General features: G+C 49.7%; 1 protein-coding gene across 3 annotated transcripts in view; it reads right to left on the reverse strand.

The window, feature by feature from the left end:
• Csmd2 (CUB and Sushi multiple domains 2) overlaps window positions 1-15,576 on the reverse strand; it is a 558,343-nt gene that overhangs the window by 223,651 nt on the left and 319,116 nt on the right. For 2 of the 3 annotated variants that reach the window (XM_040756596.1, XM_040756595.1), the window contains exons 11-12: window positions 7,265-7,368; window positions 6,472-6,584 (exon numbers count right to left, since the gene is read on the reverse strand). The exons of the other annotated variant lie outside the window; for it this stretch is intronic. In XM_040756596.1, coding sequence (XP_040612530.1) covers window positions 6,472-6,584; window positions 7,265-7,368 — 217 coding nt within the window. The remainder of the gene's footprint in view (window positions 1-6,471; window positions 6,585-7,264; window positions 7,369-15,576) is intronic. 3 annotated transcript variants of the gene reach the window in all.

The raw sequence follows: 15,576 nt of genomic DNA on the forward strand, positions 1-15,576 counted from the left end.
GTGTGTGAGTGTGAAGGCCAGAGACAATCTCCAGCATTGTTCCTTAGGTCACTGTGCACCTTGTTTTTTGAGACAGGGCTTTCCCCATTTTATTTGGTCTTTGCTGATTACACTAGGTTGCCTAGTCAGCAAGCCCCAGGGAGTCACCCATTTCTTCCTCCCCAGCTTTGGGATTACAATTGTGCACCTCATGCTTGGCTTTTTCATGTAGATTCTAGGGAACCAAATGTAGGTTCTCATGCTTGCATGGCAAATGCTTTACTGCCCAAGCCATCTCTCCAGCTCTGGGTAGGAAGGAACGTCTAATGTGGTGAGGCAAGAACTACATGCCTGCCCCCAAGTAGCATTCCTGTTCTCGATGGGCAAAGGAGCCAGGTATGTGCAGAGGGAGCAGTAGTCGCGATGGATGTAGTTCCTGTGTTAAAGGCCTGCTGCTATCCCGTAGGATATCTACACAGGGCTAGCCTCCCATGCTTGGGTCAAGATGTCTATGTGGCATGGAATTTCCCTGGAGTTGGAATCAGTGGAAAGCCAATGTCAAGGCAGATGCAATGAATATGGATGCTTCGAGCAGGGGTCCAGGGTGGGACAGCCACAGGCCTGAAGAGGAAGGAGGAGAGGACAAGCTTTCAATCCAGTGACTCCCAAATGCTGGGCCCTATTCTGGTTGCTTCGGTGTAGCAAATCTTTGAGAGACATGATGAGCCAACCAGTTACCTGTGTCTTTTCATGGACAAGAAGAGTCATGTTCCTCAATGAAGGGACTGGCTCACAGGGGGAATGGAAGAATCTCATTGTAAACTGGGTTTGCCCAACCCTGAAGCCCGAGGGGCAATGGAGAATGCATGCCACTTGGCACTTGAGCACTATGTGGTAAAGGGGAGAAAAAAGGAATCAGGAGGCTCTGAGGATGGTATCTGAATGTGCCAGGGTACGGCATCACAAATGAATCCTCCGAAGTTTTTCTGAGCACATTACAGATGGGGCCCTGCAAGGGTGGGGGACGAACTGCCATCTCTGCCTTGCCTGGAATCACAGGAGCCAGAATGTGGCTTAGGGATGCTCACAAAGAACTTGGCATGCAATGTGGAAGACTTGGTACTTCCTACTGAAGTCAATGAGAAGCGAGAAGCTGTCACTCAAATCTCCTTAAGTACGAGAAGACTATGCCAGACTTGGAATCTGAGAAGATCATTGTGTGCCATGTGGCAGATGGGGAGGGAAGGGTGCTGGGTGGGAAGCCTGTGCTGTCAGCAGCACAGTGACAGAGGATGATGGAGGTCTGGACCACAGTGATGAGAGTGGGATGCTGCTGAGGCAGAACTGTAGGGATCAGGGGCCAAGTGAATGGAGGGAAGCAAGGAGGCTGAGATGAGACCTGGGAATGGGTGGCAGTGTTGCTCATCAGCACTGTGGCATAGATCAGGTCCAGGGGAGAGGGGAGAAGGAGTGGAGAACTTACTTTGGGGTGATGATATGGACTGAACATTTGTGTCCCCTGATTTGTATACTGATACCTTCAACTTCCAGTGTGATGATTTTAAAAGATGAGTCTCCATGGAAGTCATTAAGTTGAATGAGGTCAGAAGAGGGGGCTGGCCTGATGGGATTTATGTCTTCACAGGAACAGATATCATTTTTTAAGGAAAGGCTGAATAAGGACAAGATGGCTGTTGTGAGCCAGGAAGGGAGCCCTCAGTAGACACTATGCTGTCTAAAGCCTTGACCCCTGCCTTGTAGCCCCCAGAGCTATGAGAAAACATACACCTGTTGTTCAAACCATGTAGTCTGTGATACTTTGTTCTTGGGGCCTTGGCTAACTCGTATGAAGGGACTGCTAAGAGGTGTCAGAGGGGAAGCTTCCAACTGATAGAGCTGCAGGCAAAGACTGATGGGACAGTTGTTAAGGTTTAGTTTCAGTTTAAGGCTGGGGGAGTCAATGTGGCCAGTGGTTAGAACAGGAGACTGAAGACCCAGGCCAGACCCTAAGAAGCAGCAATAGGGAGCCATAGGGAGCCACGCAGTCAGTGGGAACGGACAGCCAGATGTGGTAGAGGACCAGGATCTGGCAATGAACATAATCCACCATCATTTGATGCCAGCGGAGGTGTCAGGCTGATGGGTCTCAGTCCTCAGGTGCAAAGCCCAGGCAGAAGGAAAGGGGCAGGAGGAAGGGTGGGTCCTGCTGACTGAACTTTTCCCAGGTTCTCCCAGTGGACCACATTCAGAGGCTCCATGATGCCCAGGGCATTCTGTGAGTGGATTCTGCCCCTTTTACAGAGATTAGGTATGAAATGTATTGGAAGTTTGGTCCCCAGCCTCTATTTTGGAAGGTCCTGGAAAGCTTGGGAAGTGTTTCTTAGTAGAGGAAGTAGGTCACTCAGGGTGGGCCCTCGAGGACATCTCATTCCTGTTCTCTCCCAGTCTCCAAGATTTCTGTCCACTGTGAAGTCAACGGTCTTTGCCACACCCTCCCACTGCCACGATGCTCATCCTTTCTCGGGTCCGGAATCAGTGGAGACTGGGACACTGGGCCAAATCCTTTGGAACCCCTTCCTCCTGCAGATTATTTATGTCGAGTGTTGTGTCACACAATGGGAACTCACTAACACAACCCCACACTTGATACTGACCACAGGGAGCCTTCCTCTCTTCTATCCAGCCAAGAGAGCAAGGGGATGGGGAATGAGGCCGGTCCTAAAACCAGGGTCTATGAGCAAACAGGAGCTACAGGAGGCAAATGTAGGTCTAGCTCAGAGGACAAGACCCTGAGGGATTGGGAACACTGGTGACTCTAAGAGGAAGACTCTGTCTTGGTGGCAGACGCCACGCAAAGAATTTTCTGTGATATTATTTCGCTGTTGTAAAGGTGCCGAGGCCAGCATATTATCTGCTTTGTGAGTGGGAAAACTGAGGCTCATAGAGACCACATGGTGTTCTCAGGGTTGTGGATTAGGAGCCATGCTGAGATTCATCAGGTCTGATCCAATTCCAGAGTCTATTTGATCATCATAGACCCTGCTGCCTCTATGCACACAACCTGACACAGCCGTGAAGGTTGGAAAGGCCCCCAAACACACACAGACTGTCCTTCCTAATATGCCACGTGTCTAGGAAGTCCTGATGGCACTAGTCTGTGACAGGCATCCACACAGGCTCTGACCAACAGCAGGTGTTTAATCAACCCTGGGTGAGTGAGACGTGAGCTAAGGAACATGCCTCCAACCTCCAGTGACCTGGACTCCAGGCTTCTGCTATATGATGCATCTGATTGGGGCAAAGTTTTGGCTTCTACAAAGATTTCATAAGGAATTAAAAGTCAGTAGCTTTGGGAAGCTTTCCATACAGGGCGAAAGCATGCAGTTTGAATCTAGAGAGGTGTGGGCTCAGATCCCAGCTCTGCCCCCTCCTGGATTTGTGTGTGACCCCTGGCAGCTTACTTATCCCCTCTGTGCCTAGAAGGGGTGACATGAGGTGATGTTTTTCTGGTATCTAATTATGAATCTTCTCTTAAATGGAGGCTTATGAGAAGTAAAAGAGAAGGGGGAATAAGACAAAAAAAGAAAGAAAGAAAGAAAGAAAGAAAGGGAGAAAGAAAGAAAGGAAAGAAGAAAGAAAGAAAGAAAGAAAGAAAGAAAGAAAGAAAGAAAGAAAGAAAAGCAGGTCAATGCCATCCTCCACTCCACCCTGGTGGTCCCCGGTGCTGCACCAAGTCCGTCTATGGCAACACTACACCCTCCTGAGAAGACAAACATAAGGCAGCTGGCACACAGTAGGCTCTCAGCAAATGTCATGTCCCTTTTTTTCTCAGTAAAATCTCCTCAAACTGGTCTGATTCCTTTTTCCTGTGTTACTAACCTTCAAATATTTGGACACAGCTCTCCAGTCTCCTGAGTCCACCTCTCCCCAGGTAAACATTAGAGGGTCACAAACATTTCTCATGGGGATTGGATTAAATCCTTCCAAAGCCTGGGCCCTCCACAGCTAAGCTCATCAGGACAGAGAAAGCCCGAGGACTTCTGATTTCATTCTAGTGGTGGCGTTTATTTTTTTTTTCAATATTTATTATTATTTTGCTGTCTGCTACTACTTTAGCCAATAGCTCTCTCTGCTTGAGACTATTCTGCCTGCCAACTTGTATTATCTCTTTTAAATTCAAGGTATTTGTGTTTTGTCCAAACCCTGGGCCAAGCATGAACTGGTTAAGGACATGCGGATATCAGAGGTCACTCCTCTCCCTGGGTGGAGACATTCACTAATAAATGTTCACAGCGTTTTAGCATTGAGGAATGCCGTGGAATGTGCACCCAAATCCATTCACATTTCATAGTGGTAACAGAGTTGGGCCTGGATCAGGACCTCCTGGAGTCCTGCCTGGGGGCTCCTTCCATCACACAGATGCTCACATGTGCAGAATGCCTCCCCCCCCCCCCCCCACTAGGTACCTTCCTGTGCACTCGTACCATATTCCTAGCTGCTTTGCCTCTAACCTTCCCTAGGTCTTTTCAATACTGAGGTTGGAATCCAGGGCTTCTCGCATGCTGGGAAGATGCTCTACCACGGGGCTACACCTTGATTGACTTTTGCTTCTTTTGTTGTTTTTCCATTTTGTTTTATGAGTGCTTGCCTGCATACGTGTATGTATACAACATGCATGGCTGGTTTGCACAGAGACCAGAAGAGGGTACCAGATGCCCCAGCAATGGAGTTAACAAGGTTTTCAGTCCTCTTGTGATGCTAGGACTGGAATCCTTACAGTCTCTAAGAGCAATAAGTACTCTAACTGCTGAGTATCTCTCCAGCTCACTCTGTGGCCCAGGGTAGGCTTTGAGTATGTGGTCCTCCTGCCTCAACCTCTGGGGTAATTGGGATCATGGGCTTACATGGCCAGGCTGGGCTCCTTCTCAAGGAAAAAATATCATCTCTACATATTTCCCCATGACTGAGGCTGTTCTTCAGTCACGTTAGCTCTTGTTTCTCAGGGTGAAAAAACAGAGCCTTGAAAGGCCCTGAGATCTCCACAGAGCAGCCAATCGGCTGAAATAGGATTTTTACTTGGTACGGGTCACCCAGGCATCTTGTCCAGTGCTCTGCCTCCCCTATACCCAGGATCTCCATTCTGGGAAGAATCCAATGGCCATCTTCACTCTGATAACATGGTGGAGTGAGCATTAGTGTTACAGGATAACCTCCTACTGTCTATTGAGTTGCTGTAGATCTGAACCCCTGCATCTGTAACAGAGCTTATTTGGAAACAGTCTTTGCAGATGGGGGCATTCTGAGTAGGGCAGGGGCTGGTTAACCTGCTGTCACCCTTATGAGAAGGCATACACACAAAAACATGTGTGGTGACAATGGTAGGGAGGGATGTCTATAACCTAAGGGGTACCAAGAGCTCTTAGTAACCATGAAATGTGAAGAAAAGTGAAGAAGGATGCTACCAGAGTCTCTGGGTACCAGATTTGCCACCTCCAGACAGGAACACATGCCTGTGCAGGAGCACATTGCTGTTGCTTTAAGGGACCTGGTTTGTGGGATTTTTAATTTTGCTTTTGTCAGTGACACCCAGCACCTCTTGTGTTCCCTGGGGTAGAAAGGCAACAGGTCCTGGTATGAGAAGAATTTTGGTGTACTAGGTAGGTAGTGTATATGGGAGCCATCCAGGGGCATATTTCCTTCCTCTGTGTCCTGACTCTGTCTCTCTAATAGCCAGTGGATCATTTTAGGACTTAATGTCTACTTCCATAGAGGGATGCCTGCTCCCCTTTTCTCATTCCCACTGCTGGTGTGGGTGGCCATCTTGCATTAATACCCACTTGTTCCATCTGCCTACTAGAATGGAGACCACCTAGGGTAAGGCCTGGTTCTGATACCTAGGAGGGTTTAATCACTCACAGCACGACACCTGCCTTCCTTTTGGGATTTCTCTTTTGAACAATAGGAGATTTGGAAGTTCACGAAGGGCAAGAATAGAGATACCCCACGGATCCCAGACTGTGCCATTTCTTCAACATTGGTTACTGGAAGGAATGAAGACCCCTGTTGGCATCTTCCTCAGGCCATCAGCAATTGTGGCTTTTTATCCTCCTGTGTGCAACACAACCACTCATTTATCACAAGGTAGATTGGGAGGTCAGAGGCCAGCGTAAAGATTTCAAAAATAGACGACACTCAGCAAGTCTGTAGATGCCAGGGATGAATAAAGGATGAAACCCGTGCCCACAGCTGGTGTAGGATATCTCATACACCAACTGCTCTATCCCAGGTAATCTTCAAAACTGTCTGGGACAGTGTGACTGGGGAGCACTAAACAAAGAAATGTATGGGAGCTCAGAGAGGTCAAATAATGTGTCTGAAGAGAGGCATGGAAGGGGCCAGAATTTGAACCCAGGATTCATGCTTGCAGATGGAAACCCCAAATCTCCTCCTCCCTGGGTAAGTAAGTCTGCCAGGTTCCTTGAAAGCAGTTACCTTCGTAGGAAGCCTTGAATCCCAGGGAGCTGCCACTGCTGTCGCTCTGGAAGAGAAGCCACATTTGATGATGGGTGCTGACGATGAGGTCTGGGACGGATGTACCTGTCAGGCTGTTGGGAGAGAGATACTTAGAGGTCTGCACCCTGCCAAGAGCCAAGGGAAACCTGAAAGGAAACCAAGGAGCCAGGCCCACTCTGGGTCTATCACGTTCTAAATATGGAGCTAGGTCACATGCACAGGGCAGAGACATTTCTGGCTACTTGTTGGGTTATTGTATCAGGTGAAGGGTACTGAATGGTTTCACAAAGCAGAGACCTAGCCCAGTGGAGTTCCAGGATAGCCTGGTAAGGTTTTCTTGATGAGACTGCCCTTGGCCTGGGAAAGATGATCATTATGTCTATAAAGCTGTCATGTCTCAGATAGTTCTGGGCATATGGAAAGGCCCCTCAAAAACTTCCACTGTCTCAGTAGGAGGTTAGACAGCCAGGGACAGAAGTCACCTATAGTAGAGACTGGGAGGTGGCAGAAACAGGGTGTTTCAAAGAAGAGCCAGACATACAGGCATAGAGCCTTTGTTTGGCTTTGCCCAAGACTGCTCAGGCTGAACACTTGAAGTAACTTCTTTATGAAGTCTGTTCCCCTTGGCTAGGGTGGAGAGAGGTAGATGGATGTGCAGACAACGGGAGCACTGCAGGACACTGCCCTACAGCCTCTGGTCTGGGGACCAGGGTGGACTCTGTGAGCCTATCTCTATCACTCACTTCCCATCCAGACACAGTATGTCACTTACATGTAGAGGACTGTCTTCTGGTCCCCATCCTGCCCACCGTCCCCGACCGTCAGGGTGTCATAGCCCCTCTCTAAATCGAACTCTTCAAAGGCCAGTTTGATCACCTAGGGGAGGGAACATAGCATTAGGGACTTGGTGGCAGCTGTGAGGAAGTCTCTGGAAGCCACACTGTGTCCTGACATACTCAGAGTCTCTGGGGGGTCCCCCTCCTCCACACACTGCCCATTTCTGTGCCATCCTGAGGAACATGACTATTTCTCCATAGGCTATATGGTCCCCTGGGGTCCCCCGATGTCTCTAAAGATGTGTGAGGCACATCTGGCCAGTTCTGGCAGTTATCAAAGAGCCACCAGGCACAGCTGGCGGACCACAAGATGATTGGACTCCTTCTTCATGCTTTCATGGACAGAAATCCCCTCGGGCTTGGTGGCAGTATCAGGCCACATATGGAATCTCAGTTGTTTGCTCCCTGGGGCCTGGAGAAGACTCCCCAGGTTGTTTTTCTTCTCTTCTCTACCGACTGTTTTCTATCCCCTCTGTTGCTTTATTTGCTGACTAAATGAATGTTCTTGGAAGATTTCCCAAGCTCTCTCTCTCTCTCTCTCTCTCTCTCTCTCTCTCTCTCTCTCTCTCTCTCTCTCTCTCTCTCTCTCTCTCTCTCTCTGTGTGTGTGTGTGTCTCTCCCTCCCCCCCCCCTCTGTTTGCCTCAGTCCTATCCTATCTTCCACAAATATTTACTAAGAAGCTGCCATATACAGGCTGGGGTAGGTCCTGCCATTAACATAACACTGTCCCTGCCTTGCTTGAGGCAGGGGTTCCAAGAAGTACACTCACATCCCCCAGGGACAGTGGGGGTCATGATGGTGTGAGAACAGCCTGCGGTGGAGAGAGGAGGGGGTGCTACTCATGACTGAGGGCTCTGAGGGAATTCTGAAGGCTGTGGAGGACTGCCATCAGACCTTAAGGGTGACTGAAGGGGGCAAGGGATGCTCTGAGAGGGAGTCCAGTGCACAGAACCTGAGCTATGGCAGGGAAGGAGCATTCTAGAATAAACTATAGACAACAGGTCTACGGACAGCAGGCATGCCAGCTACCTTACTCTGGAGGCTGTCTGGCTGGTTTGCAGGGCACAGAGGTGACTCCAGAAGGTTTAGAACTGCAGAGTTTGCCTGGAGCTTAATTCAAAGTCCCTCCCACCACCATGGGCTTTCTCCTGAGGGAGGTGACATAAGTCTGGCATGTAGGGTTAGGGCCTTTGGCAGAGGAGCAGTAAAAGGAGGTGGAAAAGAGGTCAGACTCTAGTGACATTTGGGAATGTGTGACTGGACAGATCAGGGCTGGGATGGGATGGGAAGAAGGAAGAAAAATACTGAATGACTGACAGGTTTTTTACTTGGTCAGTTGGGCAGTGGGTGGGGCCAATTGCCGATACTCAGAACTAATGTCTAGGTTGGTCTTCTTTTGCCTTCTTCATTCTAATACTGATCTTCCTGGAAGCTGAAGCTGCTGTTTTGTTGTTGACACTACAAGCCAAGGAGGACAAACTTCCTATGGTTAGTTTTTCTGGATTGCGAAGGATGTTTTGTTCAGGTTTCTCTGCCCAAACCAGGCAGCCCAGTGCTCAGCCTGGAGGCCAACAAAATCTCACTCCTATTACCCCACTCACTGCCTAAGCAAACTAATGCTGCCCATATGGTGAGCCTAATGGCCTCCCCCTCAGCTTGGCCATGGGGTTCACTGAGGGGAGCAACTCTGGGGAGAACATTCTGGAGAATCTCTGTCAGTTTCCATACAGATAAGAGAGGGAGCCATCACAATGTCTGGGAGAAAGCCCAGAGGCTTTCTGGAGGAAATGAAGCCCAGGTGGCATTTGGAGAATGAACAGTTTGGATGTGGATGATAAAACAATCGTCGGAATGGAGGAAGGGCGGTGGTGTGGGAACAGAGCAACTTGCCTAGAGACTTCTGTGTGGTGTGCATGGTGTGTGTGTGTGTGTGTGTGTGTGTGTGTGTGTGAGAGAGAGAGAGAGAGAGAGAATAGAGGACGACCTCAAATATTTCTCTGGTAACACCAACCCCCTCTATCACCTTTGCTTAAAGAAGAGGTCTCTTACTGCCCTGGAACTCACCAATGAGACTGGCCTGACTGGCCAGCAAATCCCAGGGAACCTTGGGATTACAAGTGTGCACCAGATTGTCAGGTCCTGGTGACTAAATTCTTGTCTTCTTTACCAACTGGGTTATCTCCCCAGCCCCGGTTCAGAGACTTCTAGAAAACCTAGTTGCTTAAGTAAGTGAGAGGCAGAGAGTGGTGACATGACAGCAGTAGGAGGAGCCATGCTAAGACACTCTGCCTGCCATGCTAAGGATTTGGGCCTGTGTCCTGGGCCATGCAAGCCAGGACATGATGTGAGGTGTCTGCTGTAGAAGCAACTGCATCATGGGTGGCCTGCAAGCCAGGAGAGACTAGTTCCCCAGCTTCAGAGAGAACCTGGCGAGGGAGGAAGTGCTGGTGTGACCAGGTGGAACGCAATAGTCCACAGTGAGTGGGGATTCCTTCGTGGATCTCTGCCCGAATGTTCTCTGTTGGCTAATGGCATCATCAAATGGCCCCTTGTTCAGGCTGCAATCTCTCATCCTCCACAGCCCTGCTGTGCAAACTGATTCTGGGAGTGCCACATCCTAGACTGACACATATACGGAGAGCCCTTCCACGTCTGCTCCTGTCACATGGCTCATATGGCCACCTGAGCTCCTGCGGGTCCTCACCACAGTGACCATTTGGATGTAAACCATCCTCCACAGACTTGTGATTGAATAGCTGGTCATCAGTGGCGACACTGTTTATGGAGGATGTTGAGACTGATGAAGCAGGTCACTGGGGTGGGGCTTGAGGCAGGGTCTGGCCCTGCTTCCTGTTCCAGCCCTGCTCTCCGGTCTTTTGAGGTGTGGGAAGTCCAGCCACATGTCCCAGCTGCTCTGGACCCCATCATACCTTCTTACAATGCTGTGCTGTATTGTCTCAAACTGTGAGCTGAGAGAGAATTTCTCCGCTCTTATTGCTCTGGTCAGAGACTTGGTCATAGTGGTGACAGGGAACTAAGACTAGCCACCATCAGCAATTGCTGAACTTCCTCCCCTCTCTCCGCTGCTCCCCTGGCAACATCTCTGGCCCAGGGATGACCACCAATATTCCCATGGTGACTGCCCAAATTCCAGGCATACATGGAAGCTGAGAAAGCATCTGAGAGCATGGTACTTTTCAAATCTTTCATGAATCTTTCATGTCCTGGGCTGGGACACCAGACTGTGGGGTCCCTCACAGTATTAGAGCAGAGGTTGGTCACATCAGAAATTCCTTTGAGAGTTGGGTGGTGGTAGCACACACCTTTAATCCCAGTGTCTGGGAGGCAGAGACAGATGGATATCAGTGAGTTTGAGGTCAGCCTGGTCTACAAAGCAAGCTCCAAGACAGCCAGGACTGTTACACAGAGAAATCCTGTCTTTGAAAAGCAAAAACAAGCCGGGCGGTGGTGGTGCCTGCCTTTAATCCCGCAACTCGGGAGGCAGAGATCTCTGTGAGTTTGAGACCAGCCTGGTCTACAGACTGAGTTCCAGGTCAGGCTCTAAAGCTACACAGAGAAACCCTGTCTCGAAAGAAGCAAAAACAAACCCAAACCCAAGATAAAAACAAAAAACCTCTGAGGAGCACACACTCACTGTCACACTGCCCTGCGGTATGTAGCATGATCACAGCCACACACTGTAGGTGCTTACGTAGACACGGCTGTAGCTCAATCAAACTTTATAAAGCAAGTGATGAGCTTGATGTCCCCATGTCCTAGTCTGCTGAGCCCTGGCCAAGGAGACTCCCTGAGATGCCTAAGCATAGTCTTTAATCGTCTTAGAAGATTTCTTCACTATAGTAGCTAATGCCTACCATGAGGTTAACTGTGTTCTAAGCATATTACACAAAATCTGCTCATGTGAAAATCAAGGTAGCTCTTATTTCACAGAGAGGAAGGCCCAGGCACATAGGTCATGTGGCTTGCCTAGCTCACACAGCCTGGTGACAGAGTGCTACCTTCAGACAGGCTTCTTGTTGCCATGCTCTACTGCCTTGGAGCACATCAGCAGGGTCACAGGTGCACAAGGCAGGGACGGACGGTGACCTACCCTCTCAAGCTGCTCCAAGTTCTCAGCTGGATCTCAGCAGGTGCTTGGCAAATGCATGCCACACGGAAAGTGTCCCCAGCCAGATGGTGTCCCCAGGAGGAGGATCAGCCTCCCTCTGCAGTGACTACAGCCCTGGCTAAACATGGTCATTGCATCCAGCCAGACCTGGGGCAAGGGACACCACTTACCAAAGCCACCTCTACAGAGGGAGTGCCTGATTACCAGGCCCATAATGGGAAAATACTGCTTTGAAGGGCAGAACCTGGAGTCATAAAATGATTCCCATCACTGGTTCCCGCTGCCTTTGGACCTGAACCACACCATGGAGTACTGACCAGGATGCAGGGGCTAATTACATCACGAGGCAGGTTCAGCACACAGTGACTTGCCTTCCAGCAGGCCCCAGCACACCGGGTATCCATGCTTTCCTTTGTTCTTTCCTCCTCCACTTTTGGCCATTGTTTAAAGGCTGGATCCTATAATGACTCATTAACTAACATGCAGATCAATCAAGCTCACAAGGCCCCTTTGTGAGGCAGGAGAACCTTCAGTGGGAGAAACAGGCATGATCAAGAGCCACATTTGTATCCAGCTCAGACATCCAACTTAAACCCATTAGATAAGTGGATAAACAAACGTATCTTCTGGGGCATGATTACTGAGTGCCTACTATGTGCCATGCATGGAGCTAGCTGCTTCCCATTAAGTTATCTCGTCACAACTTAGCCCAGCATCGAAATGCCAGGATGCACACAGACCACTAGTGCTGGGGATCTGCAAGAGAGAAAAGAATGGGAGGAGGATTCTTGGAGGAAGGAGAGGATGCACAGGGCCCGGCAGTGCAGAAGAGGGCATGGGCTCAGCAGCACATGCTATGGGCTCAGAGTAAGGGAGGAACAGCGAGGTCAGCCGAGGCAGGGGTGGAGATTAGCCTGGATGGGGCTGCAGTTGGATGGTGCTCTGAGGCTGGAGCTGGCTATTTGGACAGCCTTCATGTAGATGATGGTAAGCTGTGACTCAGCATAGAGTGGGGACAGTAAGCACGGAGACCTAGTAGGAGCAGGTGGGGCATCCAGGGGAGGAGTAGGGGCTGGTGAAGCCAGGGTCTCTGACAGCGGCAGAGAGAAGTGGGGAGAGATGGAGGGAGGTAGGGAGGGAGGGAGAGCAAGGGGGGGAGAGAGGGAGGGAGAGGGAGAGAGAGACACAGAGAGAACGAGAGTGCCAGAGAGGGCTGTGGATGAGACCCTCAGCACAAGAAGTCTCTCCTGAGAAATGCACCAAATGTCCTTGAGCAGAGGAAGCCCAGGAGCCAGGACTGGCATGCTCGACAGGGCAAAGTGTCTCTATGCTGAGCATTGTGCCGTGTGGGAGGGAGAGGCACACTGGCGGCCTTGCTACTCTTGCTTTTGGGGAGACTAGGGAACTAGGGGCAGGGACTGTGCACACACAGCCATGCTGATGAGCAAGCAAAGGAAGGAATGGGGGGAGGGGGGGTTGGGCATGCTGGCGTGATGAAGGCTTTACAGAGAGACTAGGGCATTTCCACAGCCTGGAGGAGCAGAGAAGGCACAGGGACACCTCTGATGTGTCAGACAGCGGTCTTCAAGGGCCAGGCATGTTTTTAAACCAGGGCTCAAGGTGTCTGCCACTGAGGTTGAAGGAACAGGCAATGCGAGTAGCCCCCAGGCTTGGCCAGAAGGACAAGACTTCTGTTTATTACAACCTGACTGGTGGGGCCACCGAATGCTCCATAACATAGAGGCTCCAAGTGCTCCCAGAGCTACTCGACGTGTTCTTTGTGAGGGATAGTCTTGGGAATCTGCACCAGTATTTTGATGGTGAGCCGAATTCAAGGAATACCATGGTAGGCAGATATTATACTGTCACTAAGACGAATATTGTAAGAACTCAGGTGGCCTGAATGCCTAAAGTTGGCCTGGCATTGCCCAAGGACACCACATACCTGTGTCCCCTTTCTTTGAATCTGTCAAGCTCTTGGGATGCTAGGTAGCCAGGTTACTAATGTCTATCTAGTGTATTAAGAAGGGGTGGACCCTCTGCCCACTCCCCTTTGGGACTATGCTCTTATCTCCATAGTGTGGAGCCTCCAGGTCCTTGGTTCCTGTGCCCATAATGATGCAGGCTCATGGTCATCCCCACTGCTCCTCTCTGTAGGCCTGGAACATCCCTAAATCCTTCCTGCGCACAGCTAGCAGGAGCTATGGAGAGGTTGCCAGTTCAAGAAGGACCCTCGGCTGCCTGGGAGCACAACTGCTCGCCCAAGGAGGGCACTGAATGACATGTGTCCCAGTTCTCACGCCTCTGGCCCACCTTTCATGTCTGCTCTTTGAAAAGGGGACCATCATGACCGTCCACCCTGGCTCCATGTTGCCTAATCAGAGGCATTTAGATGTCAACAGGTGCCTCCATTCAATTCTCCACTTTGAGTTTCCTTGCTTGCTCTGCCCTGACCTGTGCATGGACTCCAGTTCCCAGACAACATTCCAAACAAATGCCTCAAAATGCCCCATTCCCCTGTGTCCTGGCTCACTCTGTAAGTCAAGGCATCTTCGTTCTCAGTCTTCCATGCCTCACCTCCACCCAGTACCCTCCAGCCCTGCTGTCTGGTCCACACCCAGACTCCACTCTGACAAGTCTTCTGCCAAGGCCAAGGCCACGGCCAGCCATCCCTTCAGTCTTCTTCCAACAAGTTTTCTCTTACCACTGCCATTGCCAGGCATGTTCTAACTGGGGAAGCCCTGCTTTCCATCTAATTCTCCTCCTATTTCCCCATGGCTCCATGGCTCTTTCACTTGTAATGATGGCTGCCAGGTCCACTCAGTCTCCCAGTTCTCTTCACATTTTCCAATAAATTATGTCCCTTCCTTAGGCTTCTATTCCTACCCATGTGCCAGAGAAGGCATCTAACCCTCTCTCTTGAACCTGGACTCATGTACTACAGAGCATTCATGTACCTCATGATCAGTGTTCTTCTTTTTATAGTCTCTCTCTCTCTCTCTCTCTCTCTCTCTCTCTGTATGTATAAATCTTAGTGTGAGGGTACACATGTATGAAGAAGTGTGTGTAAGCATGAATGTGGGTGTATGCATGATCACAACACAAGCACACATAGAGACAAGAAGACAGCCTCAAGTGATCCCTAGGAATCATCTACCTTGTGTTTTTTTGGACATAGTCTCTCACTGGGACTCAGGGCTCTCTAATTAGTCCAGGCTAGTTAGCCAGCAAACCCCAGGGTTGAAATTATGAAAATAAGCATACACTATTATGCCTGGCTTTTAATGTGGGCTTTACTGCTGGAATACAGGTCTTCATGCTTGCAAGGCAAGCACTCTCCCAAGCCAAATTATCTCCTTAGCCATTATATTTTCTTCTGTCCCTCACTGGCTCAAGCTAGTCATACATCTGCTTGCTGAGTTAGTAAATGTTGAATGCCTATGGTGTGTCAAGTACCCTGCCCATCAATTAAGATACCCTGTTGAATAATAGCTGTCCCTTCTTTTTCCACTCCTACCCCATCAACTACCATGCCCATTCTATCCTGCAAATCTGCTCCTGGCTGATGGTACCATCTTTCTACTTTGTTAATGGCACCAGCCTCTTAAATGGTCTGGCTCCCCCAGTATATCTTTGCTCCTCTCCACTGCTACCCTGGGAATTTTGTTAAAGCTCCCTGACTCCAAAGCTGTTCAAACACACCCTAGTGTAGCAGGCAAAGGAGTTGCAGGTCTGGCATTTCCTGGTAAGCCAAGACCACGTGGTCTTATCTTACCAGGCTAGACCAGACCTGCATCTTCTTTGTCTGCTACATCATGACTGCTCAATGTCTCTGCAGAGAAGAGAGGGATTTCCTGTTTGTCCCTGCTTATATCCTAATTCTGCTCAGCTGTGTTACTTCTTGCCTGTCTGTACAGACCTTCAGACCTCTAAGGTTAGCTTGTGGCAGTTTCTTTCTGCCCAGCTAGGCCACTTTCTGGGATCACATGATGACTCCTCTCTGCCTACACTTCCCAGAATCTTCTTTGTCTCCTAGTCCTACCTATCGTTCTGCCTGGCCAATCAGTGTTTTATTCATTAACTAATAAGAGAAACATACAGAAGAACATTCCCCATCA

This window comes from Mesocricetus auratus, unplaced genomic scaffold (assembly GCF_017639785.1).
Source record: "Mesocricetus auratus isolate SY011 unplaced genomic scaffold, BCM_Maur_2.0 Super-Scaffold_100014, whole genome shotgun sequence".
Taxonomy (NCBI): domain Eukaryota; kingdom Metazoa; phylum Chordata; class Mammalia; order Rodentia; family Cricetidae; genus Mesocricetus; species Mesocricetus auratus.